Below are 21,516 nucleotides of genomic sequence, written 5' to 3' on the forward strand. Positions count from 1 at the left end.
AGGAATCACAAAGTTTGATACGAAGAGAACTTTGTGATTTCTATCTATCTCGTTCCTGATACGAGATAACAAGAACCTCGAAGATCAATAAGAACAAGATCATGATATACAAATTATCAGGTAAAAGATAATTAGACCTAGTTTCAGGAATCCCAAAATGAAGTTTTTAAGTCGCAACCTAATTATGTTTTTCAGAAGAAACCTAAGTTCACAGAGGACGACTCTAGCAAGCAACTGGGACACAGAAGTGGCAGCTTTAAATTCAATCAAACATTTTCTCACTTTAGATTAAACTCTTATTAGGAAATGAAATTCTTAGCAGGAATTCATGTAATCATATGAATATATTTTTTAAAATTACCAACAGGAATACACCATGCTCCAAATACACAACACTCCTAAAATATCTACCGTTCAAATATGACTAAACTTCAAAGTAAGATCCATTGTCGAAACATTATGTTAAAAACTGGAGCTACGATGTGGCCGGACCACATTGATTGAGTATGTGGTCCATCTTATTTGTTTGACACGTCTTGAAAAGTGTTAGTTTTGTTATTATTTCGGGGGATTTAGAGGGGGCTATTTTTCAGGGAACCAATTTCTCATGTATTTTTTATACAAAAAACAGGAGTTTTTTTTTTTTGTTTAAACCTAATTTAACATACGTGTAAATAAACAAAAGGGGCCACATACTTAAATGATGTGGCCCGACCCTAGTTAGTAAGTTCGCGAATGATTCGCGAATCATTCGCGAATTTTTCCGTATCACGAATTTTACCGTCTTATTCGCGTACGTTTGCAACTCCGAACCCAAGTCGCGTATTATGTGGCATTCCCGGATTATTCGCGAACCGTTCACGAATTTTACGTATCCCGAATGATACGTCCGCTTAATTCGCCATAAATTCTTTAGCTTTTACTTTTCAAAGACTCCACTTTTTGGGCTTTACTGCCTCCCGAGCATACACGACCGAATATTAAACGTGTTGTAATTTTTATGAAACAAAAACGACTGAAGAGATTTGAAGGTGAAGGTGAGAGAGATCTCAAACTCACTAACCAAGCATCTAAACCACCATACGACGTCCTCTTGGATAACTAATGTTGTATATATTATTAATATCATCATATTAAGTTTATTTTTTCTTTAAATAACTCACACATATGCATAAAAATTGGTCTATGACCTTATAAATACAAATTATTTGCTATATATAGATACCGAATTTTCAGAGCCGAACTCACATTTATAAATCGAATTATACACGTACGTATGCCGTTCCGAATTACTGACGAATCACGTCCCGTTGACCGAATTTTGGACCGAATCTGGATTTTACAAAACCGTATAATACTCGTACGTTTGCCGTTCCGTACATTTGCCGAATCACGAATTGCTAACTAGGGGCCCGACCACATTGTATCCCGGGCGGTTCACAACTTTCCTTTTCTTCCCTCTCCCTCTCTCGTTTCTCTTTCCCCACGATCTCCAAACCTCGCCTGTCTCGAGTAAACGAAAACCCTAACTCAGTCACAACTATAACCACCTTTACTTCCAGAACGAACACAGAAGAATCCCCGATCTTCTTCTTCTCATATATGGATGTTTTTGGTAACAAAATCGACTTCATCTGAAATCGCTCATCTCTTGTGTAAAAAAATCACTCTTCTCTTTGTCTAAGCTATCGACTTCATCTGAAATCGGTCAAAGGTTTGCTCAAGTCACTGTGTTTTCATCACTCTTTCTCTAGCAGATGAAGATTGATGAACAAGATGAAGGATGCTGGAACTTCTAAAAGGTATAGTTTCACGAACCCTAACTTTGTTTCTCTTCTTTGTTATTTTAGATGTTCAATCTTTGTTCTTGAATGGGTTTTTTTTACTCAATTTTGAACCAGGGTTTTTTAATTTTGGGATATGTTTTGCTCGATTTTAAGTTCTTCTATTGATTATGAGATTTGGGTTTCTGAACTAGGGATTTTTACTCAGATTTGTGTGATTTGTTTAGTTGCTAGGATTTGTTAATTTGATGTTTGATTATGTTTTGAGAATCTAGGATTTGTTTGGTTTATGGATTTTGCTGGATTTGTGTTTAATACTTTGATGTGTATGTAAAATAATTGTGTAGATTCATCGCTGCAAAATTAACCTTTGTATGACAACTGGGAAGAAACATACAATTGGGGGTGGGGGTGTTGGTGTTGGGAATTTTACCTTGGATTTGCTTATTTATGCACACAAATATTTAACACTATCAAATATTTACCTTGGTAGTAACTACTGAGATAAAGAAGCTAGGAAGCAGTTATCCTTTCATTCCGTAACTTTTCTTGTTTAAGTATGTTATTCGATTTCTGAATCAAATATGAGACCAAATAAACGAGCCCGTTAGAATCCTGCTCAATTTTCGTTCTATTATGCTTTAATTCGGGTGCAATAGTTCATATCCTTGGGTTGTTGATAACATGACTACAACTGTTTTAAAGACTTAGAAGCAAAATTAATTTTGTGTTTGGTTTGGTTTAATTCAGAGAACATGCAGTCATGGAGAAGATTAAAGAAGCACACAGGAGAGTGATGGTGGCTAACCATCCTCACAAGGGTGGGAGCATGTATCTTGCTAAAAAGATCAACGAGGCTGGGTACTTTTGATGGATAAGGGTCGATTTCAATTCTTTCCATGTGAAGGTAGGACTGATTGTTGAGCTAGAAGTCATAGAACAAGTCACGCTGGTGTTTTATAAAACAAGAAGAATAATCAACCAAGAGGGGTACGATTGGATATGAGTCATGAAAATCTCTATTTTTCTTTCTTGATTTTTTTAAGCTAGGGTTTGCTGTTAGGATTGACAGATGCTGATGATCCTATTCCTAGATCTAGTAATGGCTTGTCTGAAGAAATTTCTTTTAAGATTCTGAAACAGGTGTGGGTTTCTTTTTCTGAATTCTGTGATTTTGGTCAGCATTTTGTGATTTTAGTGAGTTGCAACTTGTTGTGGCAGGGTTGGATGTCTATAGCACAAGTCTTCTACATCTATCCAGTTATTATCTTATCTTGATTACTAAATGTACCATGTTTCAGGAAGTTATATCCAGAAATGTATTGATTGATGAATGTTCAAGGCAGGTTGTCGAGGTGTAGCAAGCAGCCATGTGGAAGTTTCTTTGGTGGTCGGGAATCATAGCTGTCCATGTTATGGTTGGCCAAAACATAGATGATCACTCGGTAAGTGAAAGCTACTGTCATATGCATAAACGTTTGTTATAGTAACTCTTGATTTCTGGTAATTTTGAAGATCTCTTTTACTTCCTGTTACACAGATATATACGCATGAGCAATATAAGTTTATGAACTGTAATTTTCGTGTTTCAGAAACTTTTCTCCAGCACTTCCTCCTCAAGCCTTTGTCTTTTATTTCCTTCTTGGTTTGCGATATGAGTTCAGCTTGTTGATGTACTTTATGCTGAGTGTTTGCATTTGTCTCTTTGTGAAGGAAGGACTCATGCTGGTTGTTGCAACAATCTGACAAGATATATGCTGGAGCATTTTGACAGTGATTCAGTGATTCGAATCACAGGTAACTGATGCTTCTCTCTTCTGAAAACTTAACTGGATGCAATCATGTTCCGAAGTCATTGATTTGGTTTTATGCATGGATTTCTATTTTGTAGTTTGATTCTTCACAAGACTAAACTTTGTGCTCCTGCACTTGCTCCATTTTTTAATACTTATTACGAAGGTGATGGTTTTCCCGATGTGTTTGATTTGTCATTGTTGTCTCATGTCAGGGTTCGTAATCTTATTAGAACCTTAAAGTTTGTATAGCGTCAGTAGTCTGTTCGGTCTGAACTAACCCAAGAACATCACCCTAATAGTATTGTTTAGCAAAGAACTCTTATCCCGCTAACCAGAATCCATCTCATTTATTTTGATACTTCTTATATAGAATCTAATCGTACTATTAGAATTGGTATCATTCTTCTTGATAATGCAGGAAACTTTTGGGGTGCCAAAACAATCCCAAGCACAGGATGAGATGCTTAACATGCTGAAGCCAAGGCTCTTCTTGTAGCCACACTATGGGTTAACGAGCTGGAACTGCAGTTTACTTCAAAGGGGACTGAATCATTCTGAAGATGTATGCTATGCTATCTAGTGTTCAAATCACCATAGTTAACTATTGCTGTTATAGTGGTCTCTGTCAAGTTTTCTAGATTTTTGGTGTAGTTAGTGTCAGTATTATTCGAAAAAAATATTGTCTTTTAGGTTTCTGTTAGTATTATTTTGTAACATTTGATAAGGTCTTATTTGGAATAAAATTTCTGTTAATTCTGGGTAAATAAATTTGCCTTTTTATTAAAAATATATCAAATTTGAAAAGAAAATATTGATTTTGAATTAAAGGCTTGAGATAATGCCACATGGATGGTGGAAGATGTATCCAATTCAACGATTAAGATTTCATAATCTTTCATCAACATGTTCGGTTAGAGATTTAACCATGCTTAGTAGCTTTTTAAAATATAATAAAAAAATGAACGATTCGAGATGGTTATTGGATGGTGAAAGATGTATCTTTGAAACCCATCTAGTCCATCCGTTTTGGTTTAAAATTATCGGTATAGATTAATACACGCGAACGGTGATAGATGCCTCAAATATGAACGGTCAAAGTTACATCATAATATACCAGAGTGCATCAAATATGCCTAAACACGTGACGGTACAAGAGTGCATCAAATATGCCTAAACACCACATATAGCCACGCAAAAATCAGATTATGCGTGTCTATAGAGAGCCAATGGCCACGCCGGAAAATAAATTGCGTGTTTATAGGTAACCAATAGCCACACCATTTTTTTTGCGTGTCCATAGCATAATCAATAGCCACGCCAAAAAACAATTGCGTGTCCATAGGATAACCTATAGCCACGCCAAAAAACTTTTGCGTCTATAGGTAACCAACAACCACACCATTTTTTTTGCGTGTCTATAGGATAACCAATAGCCACGCCAAAATACAATTGCGTGTCCATAAAATAACCAATGGCCACGCCAAAAAAACTTGTGTGTCTATATAGAGACAATGGCCACGCCAAAAAGAAACTTGTGTGTCTATAGGGTACCAATGGACACACTAAAACAATAAATTGAGTGTCTATAGGATATCGGTACTTAAGTTTTTGTATGGCAACGCCTATGGGTTTTGGCGTGTCTATTTCATGCAACAATAGACACGCAAGGTAGGCGTGGCTATAGAATAACATTAAGACACGCCATCATACCTAAAACCACGCGCGCAGAAACCACGCCAAGTCCAAACCAAAATGGCGTGTCTAAAACCCTATGGACACGCCAATTTGGCGTGGCTAAAGGGTCATTTTGTACTAGTGTAATTTCTTCTACTGCTGGTGGTTCACCCAATCGGTTGATAATCCCTGTCTCAGATCCGCGTCAATCTTCCATGGGTATGAGCTATGTAAACTGTTTAAGCAACAACAATCAAACACCCTCTGGATCAAAGATGGATTTTGAAGAAGCAAAGATGATTGGTGGAAAATCAACTGCTTGTTTCACTTCAGGTGAACTCAATCTCACATCTCTGTTTGTGGATTTTATGTTGTAGGATTTTGTGGGGAAGAAACTTTCTTTCTCTTAGTGAAGGAAAGTTTAAAAACTCAGTGGAATCTAAAAGGTGACTTCTTCATGACCATCCATGGTAAAAAAGCCTTTTTGTTTAAATTTGCTCAACAAGAAGATAGGATTAAAGTTTTAGAATTGGGTTCAATGTTCTTGGCGAAAAACCTCTTTTTAATTTGACCTTGGTCAACCTCTTTAGAACAAAATAGTGAATCCATTACCTCAGTCCCTGTCTGGATAAATCTTAGGTAGGTTTCTCTTCATCTCTGGAATAAACTTGGTTTGTCTAGAATTGCAAGAATTGTTGGTACCTCGATAATGGCTGACACGCCTACAACTATGAAGACTAGGGTGACTTATGCAAGGGTTTTAGTTGAAGTTTCAGTCGACTGCTCTTTCCCTACTGAATTGCTAATCCAAATTTATAATGTAAAATCAGTGGTGAAGGATGAATACCCATGGAGACCTGCCTCTTGCTCTCACTGCAAGAGTTTTGGGCATTCAAATGCTAAGTGTAGTTTAATTCCTACACCTAAGGTCTCTTCTAAATGGGTTCCTAAACCTAAGCCAAATGAAATCATTTTACCTTCTTCTTCAACTCCGGCCATTCCTGAAAAGATTGCATCACAAAGCAATACAATTGTGATTGATAACACTAGGGAGAAGGAAGAGGCGACTCAAATCAGAGTTGAACAAATTCCTTTGGTGGCTAATTCAATTGATTCTCAGATTACAAAATCTAGCCAGGATGGAAGAGTGTTGGATGATGCCTTGTTAGCTAAGGTGAATAATATTGGGTCTCAATCTTCAGCATTGGAATGGACTTATGCTAGAAAACATAAGCATTCAGCAAGACAGAGAGAAAAGTCAATGCAATTGGGTACTTGTTTTTCAAACTCTTTTAATGTGTTGTTTCAAGAAGATGAAAGTCCAAATGAAGAAGTGGTTCACGAGCCTATTGCAATTGATGATGTTGGGAAGAAATCTCCCTCTTCCACTGATTTAGAAAGTGGGAAGGTAACTGCAAGTGAAGTTTCAATTGAACCTATTCCAGTTAGGGAGGAGAGGTATTCTAAAGTTCCAGAATGTGAGGCAGACAACAACATGGTCGTGCAGCTGATTTCAGATGAAGATATGGAAGTACAAAAGGTTAAATCTCTTGGTGTTATTCCTCATAGAACGCCATTGACTAGTTCTCAACAAGTGGAAAATATCTGCAAGTTTGCTGCTCTTTTAGGAGCTCCCAGTGGGTGTTTGGAAGAGGGAAAAAGAAGAATTTTCGGCGAGTTAAATGAGAAATATCAAAAAACTAAGAAGGAGAGGGAAATTGAGAAATTAGGCTGGAAAGGTGATCTTAGCAATGAACATCTTGGAAGGGGCCAAAGGAAATCCACTGAGAAGAAATAGTATTTTTTTTCTTAGTGTCGTGAAACTGTTGCTTTGTTGCTTGTATGAACTTAGTCTTTGTTGTTTGAGCTTAACATTTGGCTCTTGTTTGCACTATTAAGTGCCTTTACCTTTGTGTATGTTTTCTTTTTTCTTTAATCAATATATTAACCTTTTTCTTCAAAAATAAAATAAAATTGGTTATATACTCCATGAGTGTAAAATATGGAAAGAATATATTGCGTCGGTAAATCTTAATATGGTAATACACATGAAGAAATTGTATTGGCGGGTACAGAGGGCAAATATAGATTTGGGTAAAGAGGATCTGGACCCTAGTTAGCAATTCGGGATTCGGTAAACGTACGGAACGGCAAACGTACGAGTATTATACGGTTTTGTAAAATACAGATTCGGTCCAAAATTCGGTCAACGGGACGTGATTCGTCAGTAATTCGGAACGGTATACGTACGTGTATAATTCGATTTATAAATGTGAGTTCGGCTCTGAAAATTCGGTATCTATATATAACAAATAATTTTTATTTATAAGGTCATAGACCAATTTTTATGCATATCTGTGAGTTATTTAAAGAAAAAATAAACTTAATATGATGATATTAATAATATATACAACATTAGTTATCCAAGAGGACGTCGTATGGTGGTTTAGATGCTTGGTTAGTGAGTTTGCGATCTCTCTCACCTTCACCTTCAAATCTCTTCAGTCGTTTTTGTTTCATAAAAATTTCAACACTTTTAATATTCGGTCGTGTATGCTCGGGAGGCAGTAAAGCCCAAAAAGTGGAGTCTTTAAAAAGTAAAAGCTAAAGAATTTATGGCGAATTAAGCGGACGTATCATTCGGGATACGTAAAATTCGTGAACGGTTCGCGAATAATCCGGGAATGCCACATAATACGCGACTTGGGTTCGGAGTTGCAAACGTACGCGAATAAGACGGTAAAATTCGTGATACGGAAAAATTCGTGAATGATTCGCGAATCATTCGCGAACTTACTAACTAGGATCTGGACCCAGTACAATGTCGATCCGTATGAAACAAATTACCTTCAAATAATCAACGATGAATACCGTCGATCCGTGTGAAACAAATCGCACCAATCATACTCTACCAACTCCCCTATATAAACAACCCCACTCGCTTCTGGTCTTCTGGTCTTCTTTCAAGTTTCAATTTCACACCAAACAACACCTTTACTCTCTTTTCTTTCTCTGAAAAACATTTCATTTCTGGTCAAGTTTCCGTTCAAATGGCACCCAAAGCAGAGAAGAAACCAGCAGAGAAGAAGCCAGCTGAAAAGAAACCCGCCGAGGAAAAGAAAGCTGAGAAAGCGCCAGCAGAGAAGAAACCCAGAGCCGAGAAGAAGTTACCAAGCAAAGATGCTTCAACAACAGATAAGAAGAAGAAGAAATCAAAGAAATCAATTGAGACTTACAAGATCTACATCTTCAAGGTTCTGAAACAAGTTCATCCTGATATTGGTATTTCAAGTAAAGCTATGGGTATCATGAACAGTTTCATTAATGATATATTTGAGAAACTTGCTGCTGAATCATCTAGATTAGCAAGGTACAACAAGAAACCAACTATTACTTCTCGAGAGATTCAAACTGCTGTTCGTCTTGTTCTTCCTGGTGAATTGGCTAAACATGCTGTTTCTGAGGGTACCAAAGCTGTTACTAAGTTTACTAGTTCTTAATTGCTGTTTCTGCTATTTAGGTTTTAGAAATTGGGCGTTTTTTTTCTTAGTGGTTTCAATTTGGGGATTTTGGTTTCACATATGTAATTAGTAGTATTGTCAATCTTTGGAGGAATGTCAATTTCAAATCCAATATCTTGTTTGTGGAATCAAATGTCTTAAATTTTGGAAATGAATCAATTGAAACCCATTTTGAAATCTGGAAGTGTTAATTTATCTGAATCTGAATTACATATACTGCATTTTTGTTTCTTTTTCACTGTTTCATTTACATAGACACAAATAAGTAAAAACAAAGAGTATTATTGGCTTCATTAGTTGGATTTCTGCTTAGGACTAGTGAATTGTTAGGGGCTTTAAGTGAAATGTGTCAATTAGTTCAGGTTATCTTGCCATGTGACCTTAGCTTATTCTTATGCCAAACTTCAATTAATCTGCAGCATTGAGATTCAACCCGAGTCCCTGACTACTTAGAAGTGGAATACAATCATAGAAAGGTTCTGTAGGTTGTTTTCTTTCTAACTGTGACTATGCAATTTCATTGGCTTTTGTTTCTTCTTGATGCTGTGAAGTGGGTTCTATGAGATGGGGATGCATTATGGATGAGGATCCTGCTGCGACAGTGTTTATAAGAGGCACATACATTTTCTCCCAAAATCTAATTGAAGTTGTTAAGGCACAAAAATTTAATTGAAAGTGTAAAGTTTCAGTGTTTTCTTCGAGGAGTTGATTCAAAATTCATTCACAGGGAAGCTGTAACTGTTAGCTGGACGGGAAAGAAAAATCAAAACCTTTGTAAGTTGTCAGTTTTCTGTTGTTAGTGTGGGGGCTTGCGATTCTTTCTGGCTTGTTGGCATTTTGATAAAGAAGAAAGAAACTTGGAGACTTGCTTGAGGACCATGCAATGTTAGGTATTTACTGATTTCCTTGATTTGTTAATTTAGCATAATTTGTTAAAAGTCAGGGGTTTAGCCTGCTTGAGTAGCTATGTCCCCTCATATTAAATACTTGTAAATTGTTGTTCTTATGCATTTTTCCTTTCCAGTTTTACTGAGAGAGCTCAAGTTAGCTGTATAAGTTAACTCAGGCAGACATTTGGTAGCTGTGATCTATGAAATTGCATGGCACGGTCTTGCCCTCTCTGGTTTCTGAGACCCCGAATTTTGAACCAACACTTGCACTAGCAAATCTTAGCAATCACACGTGATGTTGTGGAGTAATTGTTGCCTTGCAAATCACTAGACAGTTATCTATGAGTTAGATTTTGGATGTCGAGAAAGTAAAGTAGTTAAGAGCCTGTATATGATTTCTGGAGACAAATGAGAAGAGGGCAGTATGGCCCAAAAAACACTAAGTGTGTAACTACAAACTGAACGGAAATATTACACCATTCCACTTCAAAATTAAAAAAATAGCTAGATGAGCTTAATGAGGTAGTTTGTAAAGCTTATCAGCATCTATCCGAGTTTTCATATAATACGATTCTTACAGTAAAAAAATAATCAAGTCTGAATATTAGGAGCAGAGGCTCATTGGGTTCCAACATTACGTCTAAATAGTAGACTGAATAATAGATAAAATAACAAAATGAATCATCTGCCAGAATGATGTCTGTATATATTCTTAGAAACAACCTAGCCTGGGCAAGAAAAAGCTTAGATTCGAATAGTTATATACGGACCCATCTTCATGGCTTCTCAAGGATGCACACACTGAGGCTTTTCTAAATGGCTGAATTCCTGGTGGATGAAATAAACGATATTGTTAGAACTTCAACTTGATAACACTATCCACATGTAGCTTAGTTGAATGTGATTCATAGCCACGGAACCAACCATGTCACAAAGAGTTGACAGAGAACCTGATCGAAGGATGTTGCTTGCTCTCAGAGTGTCATCACGCCCCCCTCCCAACTCCTTCTCCCCTAAGCGTCCTCATAAGAATAGCTACAATTTAGAACGATAAAATGAATCACTTGATTAAGTTATTAATTGGAACAGTGTAATCTTACGCAATTTTAGCATTGATTTTAGTAGAACTCTACGAATCAAATACGTTTATGTTATTGTTATACGTAAAGATTACAAAGATAAACAACTTAAGGGTATAGATAACAAATCACCAGAATGTGTTCATTGTAAACTAATCAATAACGTGCTAATAGAAAAACATAACAACGAATCATTGACAATTAGCTATTGATTCCATAGAGAAACAAATTTAAATGAGAAACGTGATTTCTTAAGTTGTTCCATTAGTGATTTCATTGTAAACGAGATAACTTCTCGGATTCTTCTCCTCCACATTTGCATCTCTCCTCGAGGAGTTTACAATCACAAATGCAATACTTAAAAATTGAATCAAATGATTGAGCAAACCATCTGAAGTACCAGTTAATATAATATCATCAACATAGAGTAATAAGATCATCATATTTGAACCATCATGATAAACAAATATTGAGAAATCAGACACAGTTCTGACAAATCCATAAGAAATTAAAGAAGAACTAAACTTTTGAAACCAAGCCTTTGGTGCTTGTTTCAATCCATACAGACTTTTCTTAAGATGACAAACTTTATTGGGAAATTCTTTGCTGACAAATCCCGGAGGTTGTTTCATATAAACATTCTCAACTAAGTCACCATGCAAAAATGCATTTGACACTTCCAACTGTTTTATTGACCGTCCTCTAGTAACTGCAACGAACAAAACCACTCTAACTGTTGTAGACTTAACTACATGACTAAAAGTCTCCCCATAATCAATTCCATCTTGTTGGTTATAACCCTGAGCTACTAATCTGGGTTTCTGCTTATCAGTAGTTCCATCAGAATTCAGTTTAACTCTATAAACCCATTTGCAACCCAAGATATTCATGTGAGGTTCTGGATCAACTAAATCCCATGTACCATTCAGTTGTAATGCAGTATGCTCATCTGTCATAGAAACTAGCCATTTTGGATCTTGCATAACAATTTTAAAACTTTTTGGTTCAGATGGAATATTAAGTAAAGAAGCAAAAGCAACTGGCAAATGATGTTTAACAGAGTAATTAAAAACATGATCTGGAAAAGTTTTGGACTTTGAAATTCCACTTTTAGACCTTGTAACAACAGTTAAAGTAGGAGCATGAGAAAGAACAGGAGTAGAGACTTCAGTTATAACAGGAGAAGGAGAAATAAGAGCAGAAGGATAATAAAATTCAGTTTCAGAAAAAATCACATGTCTAGAAATATAGGTTTTCTTAGAAATTGGATTATAACATTTGTACCCTTTGTGTAAAGTACTATATCCAATGAAGATGCATTTAACAGATTTTGGTGACAATTTATCTGCTCTAGAATGACCCAAAAAGGGATAACAAATACAACCAAAGACTCTTAAAAAAGAATAATCAGGAAGTTCATTATATAACACTTGAAATGTAGATTTTTCATTAAGAACAGGAGTTGGAGTTCTGTTGATTAAATAAGTAGCATCTAAAAATGCATCATACCAGTACTCCTTTGGACAAGAAGCATTAAAGAGCAAAGTATTCCCCATTTCAATAATGCGTCTATGCTTTCTTTCTGCAAGACCATTTTGCTCTGGGGTTTTGGGACAAGATATTTTGATTTGAATCCCAGATGTCTCCAAAAAAGTTTTAAAAACTCCCTTAACCAGTTCACTTGCACCATCAGTTTGAAAAGCTACTATTTTTGTTTTAAAAAGATTTTCAGTTAAGGATTTGAAATGCTGAAAATATTGTAAAGCTTCAGTTTTAAGTTGCATTGGATAAATCCAATGAAATCTACTAAAATCATCAACAAACAAAATGTAGTATCTGTATCCTGCCAATGAGGTGACAGGAGCAGGACCCCACTCATCACAGTGAATTAAATCAAGAGGAGAAGAAGCATGAGATGGAGATAATAGGAAAGGTAATCTTTTGCTTTTTGGAAGCTGACAAGGATGACATAAAAAAATGTTTTTGAAGATTTAAGAACAATGTTGTTATGTTTTTGAAGATTTTGAATAATTTTCAAAGATGGGTGACTAAGCCTATTAAGCCAAGTGTCTAAAGAAGCTACAAGAGATGAAAAAGAAAACTGCATTTCAGTAGAGGTAATGGGATACAAATTGTTGATCATTTTCCCTTGAGCTAACAAAACATGATCTCTCAGATTTCTTATCTCATATCCATAAGGATCAAAAGTAATATAGCAATCATTATCTTTTGTGAATTCAGCTACTGATAAAAAATTATGCTTCATATCAGGAACATGCAAAACATTATCTAGCCTAAAATTTGTTTTCAAGTATTAAGAATTGTATTTCCAGTAAGAGAAATTGAGAGTTTCTTACCATTACCAAGCATGACATTTTCCTTTCCTTTGTAGCTAGAAGTATTTTGAAGCAAAGATCTGTCTCCAGTCATATGAGTTGAAGCCCCACTATCATTAATCCACACAGTATTTGAAGTAGATGGTTCATCATTAAGTTCAACAGTATTAACATGAAGTCCTGTAAAAACTTGTTGAGTAGAACTTGAATTACTAACTGCCCCAATTGAACAATTTCCTTCATTATCATTATGTGCATAATATGCTTGATTAAAAGTATTTGAAGCTCCAGTTGGTGGTGGATGGTATCGAAAGAAACATCTTGTAGCCAAGTGACCCTTTTTCATACATATTTGACAAAACATTTTTGAATAATCAATATAAGGTCTTCCATTAGAGTGTGAACTTGAACCAGCAGAACCATTTGAACTAGAACCTTGCTGATACTGACTATTTCTAAAATTTCCACCACTTCCATTCTATTACCATTTCTCCTATTGTTATTATTCCTTGCATACATAGCAGTAGCATTCTGTGCATCATAAAATTAGTATGATGATATTGTCTTTCACTCAAAAATTGTTCATGTGACAAGAGTTTTGCTTTTAATGCTCCAAAGTTGTATGGAGTTTCTCTGTTCTGTGAAGATATGACAAACACATCATATTCATGACCCAAACCATTCATGGAAAATATCATTAAGTCTTCATCATTAACATTTTCTCTAATTGCAGCAAAATAATCAGCAATTGACTTGATCTTTTGAAGATATACTACAATTGACTGATTACCCTTCCTAATTCCATGTAATTGAGTTCTTAACATGTTTTTCCTAGCAAGATACTGAGTTCTAAAACTAGTATTCAAGAAATCCCATATCTGTGTTGAAGTAGCAAGACCAAGAACATCACCACTAATAGTTTCAGTAAATGTTGCTTTAAGACATGTAGATACAAACCTATCTAACTTTCTCCAAGAAACCCATTGTGGATTAAGAGTCTCAACCCCATCAACAATTAGCTTCTGTGGTGGTTCTACTAACTCACCATTAACATATTCAAAAAGATCAGTGGAAATCAAAACTCCCTCAAATTGATCACGCCATAATAAGTAATTAGATCCATGTAATTTCATTGAAACAAAATTGGTGATGTTTGTAAAGAGAAGAGAGCAAGAATTACCAGTTCCAGCAGAAGTCGACATTTCTCTCTGAGTTGAAGAACTAAAAAGATTTTCTTGATGTAGATTTCGAATTTGTGAACTGTTGTTGCTAGAAAGCGTTTCTTGATGATGATTTTGAGCGTCTATGTAGTAGTTGTTGTTTCTGTTGATTCGATTGTTGCGAATGTTTCGATTATTTGAGTATTTTCTAGATCTGATAGAGACTATAAAAATTGAATGAAAAACCTAAATTTGATTTGGGAAAAATTGTTGAATTGTTATTACCCAGTTGCTGAAAATTATTGTAAAAGTTGTTGAGCAATTTGATTAGGATCGTTATCTAGTCTGATACCATGAGAATTGATGATCTCATGATATTGATGAAAACGTTTTAGAGAGAAGAACAAAGAAGATATCTTGTATTTAATGTGTAAGAAAGAGTCGATAAAAACCATACAAGAAATATTCAGACATATTTAATGTGTCTGTGAGAAGGACTATTGACCTCTATAGTCAAAGTCAATTGACTTGACTTTGAAAATACTAAATATTCCTAAGCAGAACCTGATCTTAAACTGCTCAAGATGAGGAAATTTTGAAGAAGAATAATAAGAAGATGACGAATATGATGAAATGTAATCTGTCCATTCTACTAAATTCTCCATACGGACTACAGAGAGATTTTCCAAAGAAGGAAAAGAGGATAAATTGCTACCGTCTCCAACATAGAAATCACTTCCAATCCTTGTCACGGCGCCAAGTCCATCTAATTTGAGAACCTTAAGAAAACGAAGTAGCCCGAGCGGGGGAAGTTTCTTACATTCACTGCAATTCTGTAGAACGATAAATACCAAATTAAGAAGCCAACTGTTTGGGTCCATCCACGTGGAGAATTTCGAACCAATATTGTTGTAGATTCCCAATCTTTTCAAATTCCGGTGAGGTTGGAGGCCTTGTAACACTTCAAAATCATTACGCACAACTCCACCAAAATTTTCAATATGACTCCAGTGTAGTTCCATTCTAAGAATGTGTTTCTTCTCTTTCAAATTACCTGCTTCAGCGTCGTTTCCATCACTTACATTCTCTAGATTATGAATGAGTAGCTTACCACCAAGAATATTTAGGTTTCTCAACTCTTGGATTCCAAATCCATTTTCTGTCCCCACAACAAATATTGGCAAGTATTGGAGATAATTTAAAATCCTTATGTCTATCGGCATTGGAGGCACCCATGTCTGATCATCTTGGCTTGGTTCTGCTTTTTTTTTTTTTTTTTTTAACTTTACAGATTAAAATTAGATGTCTCAAGTTGGTCAGCGTTCTCATCTCCCGTGGAAGATATTTAAGCTTAAAACAATTCTTGAGAATCAGAGTCTGCAAATTGTAAAGAGCAGTGAACGAGTTTGGTAATTTTGTTAATAGAGAAGAGTTTGAGAGATTGAGGTACCATAATTGTTTTAACCTGGAAATTGAGTATGGTAACTCATTGATCACATTGTGACTTGTTGAAGAATAAACCAAGATACTATGAAGAAGACAGAATGGATAAACAAGTGTTGTTGATCCAATAGTATGGATCAACTATGGGAGTTGACAGAATGTCGTTGGATAAACAGTTATAATTGATACAATGTGGTACGGTTTTTAGAAGTTTACTTGGGTTACAAGTATTACCTGTTTTAAGAATTTGCTTACGTGAGAATTGTTTAGAAGTTTCTTGTTAGAGTTTGATTTTGATTAGGAAAGTCTTTTTACTTGAGAGTCAAGTTTGTGAGTCATATAAATAGGTTGTTGATCCATGATACGAAACACATCAATTAAGAGAAGTTTGTTTGAGTTTTTAGTTTGTGTGTGTTTTCATTAAGTCTTTGATATCAGATTTTCTACGTCTGGTATCAGAGGACTGGTATCAGGTTCTAGGGCTGTGGGTATGAGAGTATGAGTTAAAGAAGATGACGAGTTTAAGTTCGATTAAGGTACTAGTGTTTGAAGGTAAAAACTTTGAACATTGGAGGTTGCAGATGGAGAATATTTTCACATACCAAGAGGTATGGCATATTGTGAAAGATGGTTATGCTGAACCAGCAGAAGGAGTAGTACTTGAAGGAGATGCGCTAACTCAATTAACTGAAAACAGAAAGAAGAATTCCAAAGCTATATATATTCTTCATCAGGGTATTCATGAATCTCTCATAGACAGAGTTATCTATATTAAGCAAGTTAAAGAAGCATGGGATGGTTTGGTTAGCTATTACACAGGGTCTGACAAGGTTAGATTGCAAACCCTAAAGAGAAAGTATGAATTATTGCAGATGGAAAGTACTTAAAAAATATCATATTTTTTCTCAAAGACTTTGAATCTTGTAAATGAGATGAAGGCCAATGGTGATACTGTAGAAGATTCAGCTGTTGTGGAGAAGATATTAAGAAGCTTGCCTGAGAAGTTTGAATCCAAAGTTACTGCTATAGAAGAATGCAAAACAGTTGCAACTATGACTCTTAATGAGTTGTTGGGTTCATTACAAGCATATGAACAAAGACTGCTAGAAAAAATAACTGCTGCAAAACAAGTTGAAGAGGCACTTCAAAGTCAAGTTAACTGGAGAAGTAATCAAGGAAAACCTAATGCTGGTAGTTTTCAAGGAAGATATAACAATAATGGAAATTATAGGAAGCCATTAGACAGATCAAGAATACAATGTTATAATTGTGGAGATTTTGGACGTATTGCTACTGAATGTCCAAAACCAAGAAAGACTGTTGCTAACAATTACAAAGCAAACTTCAAGGCTAATATTGCTGAAAGTCAAGAAAAAGAAACAGAAGAGAAAAAGGATGAAAACATGCTACTTGCATGTCATACAGCAGAAGAACAACCACAACTTAAGTGGTACTTGGATACTGGTTGTAGCAATCATATGTGTGGCAGAAACGATTTATTTGAGAAGCTTGATGAGTCTGTCAGATCAACAGTAAAGTTTGGTAACAGTTCTACAATTCCAGTCATGGTAAAAGGAATAATATGAATTGTTCTCAAGAATGGTTCTAAAACATACATCATGGATGTATTTTATGTTCCAGGTTTACATCAAAACTTGCTAAGTATGGGTCAATTATCTGAAAGAGGATACTCTATGAATATTTACAATGATTTATGCTTCATCAGAGATAGAAGAAGAAGATTGATAGCAAGGGTGGAGATGACTAAAAACAGACTATTTCCTTTGAATATTCAACATCAAAAGGAAAGATGTTACAGTAGCAGTGTTCATAATGATACTTGGTTATGGCACAAGAGAATGAGCCATGTGAACTTTAACAATTTGCAAACTTTAGCAAAGAAGGATATGGTGTCAGGTTTTCCTTTCATCCAAATTCCAGAATCAAGATGTGAGAATTGTATCTTTGGGAAGCAGCATAGAGATCCATTTCCAGTCAACAAAGCTAGAAGAGCTGAGCAACATTTGGAGATTATTCATAGGGACTTGTGTGGTCCTATAGAAGTTGCATCACATGGAGGTAATAACTATTTCATAACTTTCATTGATGATTTCAGTAGGAAAGCATGGGTATATTTGCTTAAACAAAAGAGTGATACCTTTCATGCTTTTAGAAGTTTCAAAGAATATGCTGATAAACAGATTGGTAAGAACATCAAGATACTAAGAACTGATAGAGGAACTGAATATACTGTAGTTGATAGTTTCATGGAAGAACATGGTATCCTACATCAGCTAACAACAAGATATACACCTCAACAAAATGGTGTAGCTGAAAGAAAGATCAGAACCATAATGGAGACGACAAGAACTATAAGAAGAACAAAAGATTTACCAAAGAATTTTTGGGGTTATGCAGTTGATACAACAGTGTATCTACTTAACAGATGTCCTACAAACAGTTTGAATAACAAGACACCATAGGAAGCATGGAGAGGAATAAGACCAAGTGTAAGACATCTGAGAATTTTTGGGTGCATTGCATATGCACATGTGCCAAAAGAATTGAGAAAAAAGTTGGATGATAAGAGCGAAAAATGTATTCTTGTTGGTTACAGTTCAGTGACTAAAGGATACAAGTTATATAACCCAGAAACTAGAAAAATAGTCATAAGTAGAGATGTGATATTTGATAAAGATTCACAATGGAATTGGAATAATGGATCAACAGTGAGTATTAATCCACATAACAATGGATCAACAACAACTGTTGATCCATCTAATACTGGGTCAACAAGGAGTGTCGATCCATCTACTGCTGTCTAAACAGTTCCAATTGTAGTTGAAGCAGAAGTGCGGATTCAAGACAATATTGAAGAGCATCATGAAGAAGTAAGAACAGAAGCAGTACCACAACAAGAAACTACAAGACCAAGAAGGAAATATATCATTCCTGCTAGGTTGAATGACTATGTTCTATCAAGATATGATGAAGATAATGATGATGATGTGGTGAATTTTGCACTATTTGGAGATTGTGATCCTGTAGCTTATGAAGAAGCTGCTAAAGAACAAGGTTGGATTCAAGCCATGAATGAAGAATTAGAGTCATTGAGAAGAATAACACTTGGGAACTGACAACACTTACACTAGGAAAGAAACCTATTGGTGTGAAATGGGTTTACAAAATAAAATATAAGTCAAATGGTGAAAAAGAAAGACTGAAAGCAAGATTAGTTGCTAAGGGATATAGACAAAGACAAGGAGTTGATTATTCAGAAGTATTTGCACCAGTTTCAAGACTTGATACAGTAAGAATGATTATTGCTTTAGATGCACAAAAGAATTGAAAGATTTTTCAGATGGATGTGAAGTCAGCATTCTTGAATGAAGTACTGGAAGAACAAGTTTATGTTGAATAACCAGCTGGTTACATTGTGGAGGGGAAAGAGAATGAAGTATACAGGCTAAACAAAGCCTTGTATGGTTTGAAACAAGCACCAAGAGCTTGGTATACAAGAATAGATTCTTATTTCATTAAGAAAGGGTTTAAAAGATGTCCACATGAGCATACTTTATATTTGAAAGCTGATGATCTTGGCAATCATATTATAGTATGTTTGTATGTTGATGATCTCATATTTACTGGAAATAGCTCTGTGATGATCAAGGAATTCAGGTAGGATATGCTGAAGGAATTTGAGATGACAGATCTTGGTTTGATGTCATACTTTCTTGGTATTGAAGTACAACAAACTGGAAAAGGAATTTTTATTAATCAACAAAGGTATGCTGAAGGAATTTTGAAGTGTTTCAAGATGGATAATTGTAATCCAATTTTGACACCAGTAGAATAGAGATTGAAGTTAACTTAAGATGCAACAGGAGAGCTTGTAAATTCAACAGACTTTAAAGGTCTTGTTGGATGTTTAAGATATTTGACTGCTACAAGACCAGATATCATGTATGCAGTTGGATTAGTTAGTAGATTAATGGAAGAACCTAGACAATCACATCTACAAGCTACAAAATGTATTCTGAGATATATTAGAGGAATAACTAGCTTGGGAATTCTCTATAATGTTTCAGAAGACCCAAAGTTGGTTGGTTTTACTGATAGTGATTGGGCTGGAGATACAAAAGGAAGAAAGAGTACATCAGGTTATGGGTTTCATTTTGGAACTGAATTTTTCTCTTGGTCATCTAAGAAGCAAAAACTTGTTGCATTATCTACTACAGAAGCTGAATATATAGCTGCTAGCAATTGTGCTTCACAGGATGTATGGTTAGGAATGATGCTGAAGTCATTGTTTCAAGAACAAACAACACCAACAACAATAGTTTGTGATAACAAGTCGACAATATTACTAACTAAGAATCCTGTGCTTCATGTGAGAAGTAAACACATTGATATTAAGTATCATTATATCAGAGAACTTGTCAGTCACAAGGAGATAGCTGTGGAGTTTGTTGAAAGTGAAGAGCAAGTAGCTGATATTTTCACCAAGTCTTTGAAGTCTAACACTTTCATTTACTTGCGTGGAAAGCTTGGAATGATTAGCAAAGAGTATCTTGGTTTAAGGGAGGATGTTGAAGAACAAACCAAGATACTATGAAGAAGAAAAAATGGATAAACAAGTGTTGTTGATCCAATAGTATGGATCAACTATGGGATTTGACAGAATGTCGTTGGATAAACAGTTACAGTTGATACAATGTGAATGGATCAACAAGAGTTGTTGATCCATGGTACGGTTTTTAGAAGTTTATTTGGGTTACAAGTATTACCTGTTTTAAGAATTTGCTTACGTGAGAATTGTCTAGAAGTTTCTTGTTAGAGTTTGTTTTTTATTAGGAAAGTCTTTTTATTTGAGAGTTAAGTTTGTGAGTCATATAAATAGGTTGTTGAGCCATGAGACGAAACACATCAATTAAAAGAAGTTTGTTTGAGTTTTTAGTTCGTGTATGTTTTCATTAAGTCTTTGATATTAGATTTTCTACATCTCAAATCCAGTGCACCTATATAACTGAAACTTTTGAAAACCTTTTGAAAACCTTCTTAGCAAAGATATCATCTATAATATCGGGTGGAGTGAAATCTAGGGTCCGCAGTCCCTTTACCTTCTTTAATTCTTTAGGGAATGATGATGATTCATTCTCAATGATCAAACTTATACGTCGCAGTTTAACTTGTTCTTCCGATAGCTTATGACCAGGCCCCTGAACTTTTATTATTGTGTTTTCACTCCTAGAAACAGATTGTGCAAGATCATGCATCTTACATGACTTTATTTCTCCCAACTCATTTTTTTTCACATCTTGAAAGAACGAATTATTCAGCAAACGTTCAAAATAGGCATTAGCAATAATATTTGGTTCTGCGCTTGGCCTGCAGGGACCAAGGAACCCTTCTGCCATCCATAGTTGAGTAATGTTTTTCCTATTAAAAATGCGACCTTTTGGACACTGGTTAGAAAATCGGGACACATACATCCACTCTCTAGGTTTACCGAAATGATCAATTACCAACTGATCAACATAGATGCTTTGTCCTAGTGCGGTCTTGCCAACCCCACCCATGCCAACAATACGGACGATGGAAGAAATTTCCTCATTGTTGGAGCTGTTAATTAAGAACTTTATTATATTTGATTTTTCTAGTTCCCTTCAAACAATTTCTAGATATCTCCACGAGAGGAAGTCTCTCTGTTTATGACAGCACTATTTCCAGTAATAAGGCTGGTACTACTACTACCAATCAAACCCAACATGTTTTTGTCCTTGACACACTTATCCAACCTCTTGTTAAGATGCTTGAGTTTGCGACTCATTTT

At 35.4% G+C, this 21,516-nt stretch overlaps 1 protein-coding gene and 2 long non-coding RNA genes across 8 annotated transcripts; 2 read left to right on the forward strand and 1 right to left on the reverse strand.

Annotated features, from left to right (window-relative positions):
- The first annotated feature begins 1,453 nt into the window (after nt 1-1,453).
- LOC113316900 lies at nt 1,454-4,361 on the forward strand. Of its 6 annotated transcripts, none has more exons than XR_003343071.1 (5): nt 1,454-1,802; nt 2,535-3,229; nt 3,498-3,581; nt 3,676-3,743; nt 3,999-4,333. It is a non-coding gene; the product is annotated as an uncharacterized LOC113316900 (long non-coding RNA). The 6 variants fall into 6 exon arrangements; XR_003343073.1 differs by having other exon boundaries at nt 2,535-2,927; nt 3,086-3,229; nt 3,676-4,333; XR_003343075.1 differs by having other exon boundaries at nt 2,535-2,927; nt 3,131-3,229; nt 3,676-4,333.
- Nucleotides 4,362-8,226: 3,865 nt separating this feature from the next.
- On the forward strand, nt 8,227-8,952 carry LOC113316899 (histone H2B.3-like). Its single transcript, XM_026565054.1, has one exon. It carries the CDS (start codon nt 8,305-8,307, stop codon nt 8,752-8,754), a length of 450 nt encoding a protein of 149 aa, XP_026420839.1. The 5' UTR covers nt 8,227-8,304; the 3' UTR covers nt 8,755-8,952.
- A 1,269-nt stretch (nt 8,953-10,221) lies between these two features.
- LOC113317354 lies at nt 10,222-12,223 on the reverse strand. Its single transcript, XR_003343465.1, has 3 exons — nt 12,029-12,223; nt 10,616-10,700; nt 10,222-10,493 (listed from the first exon to the last, which is right to left on the reverse strand). It is a non-coding gene; the product is annotated as an uncharacterized LOC113317354 (long non-coding RNA).
- Nucleotides 12,224-21,516: the final 9,293 nt, after the last annotated feature.

This window comes from Papaver somniferum, chromosome 10, assembly GCF_003573695.1.
Source record: "Papaver somniferum cultivar HN1 chromosome 10, ASM357369v1, whole genome shotgun sequence".
NCBI classification, from domain to species: domain Eukaryota; kingdom Viridiplantae; phylum Streptophyta; class Magnoliopsida; order Ranunculales; family Papaveraceae; genus Papaver; species Papaver somniferum.

Excerpts from the sequence above, each read along its gene's own strand:
- LOC113316899 (XM_026565054.1), top strand. The coding sequence starts at position 8,305 with ATGGCACCCAAAGCAGAGAAGAAACCAGCAGAGAAGAAGCCAGCTGAA.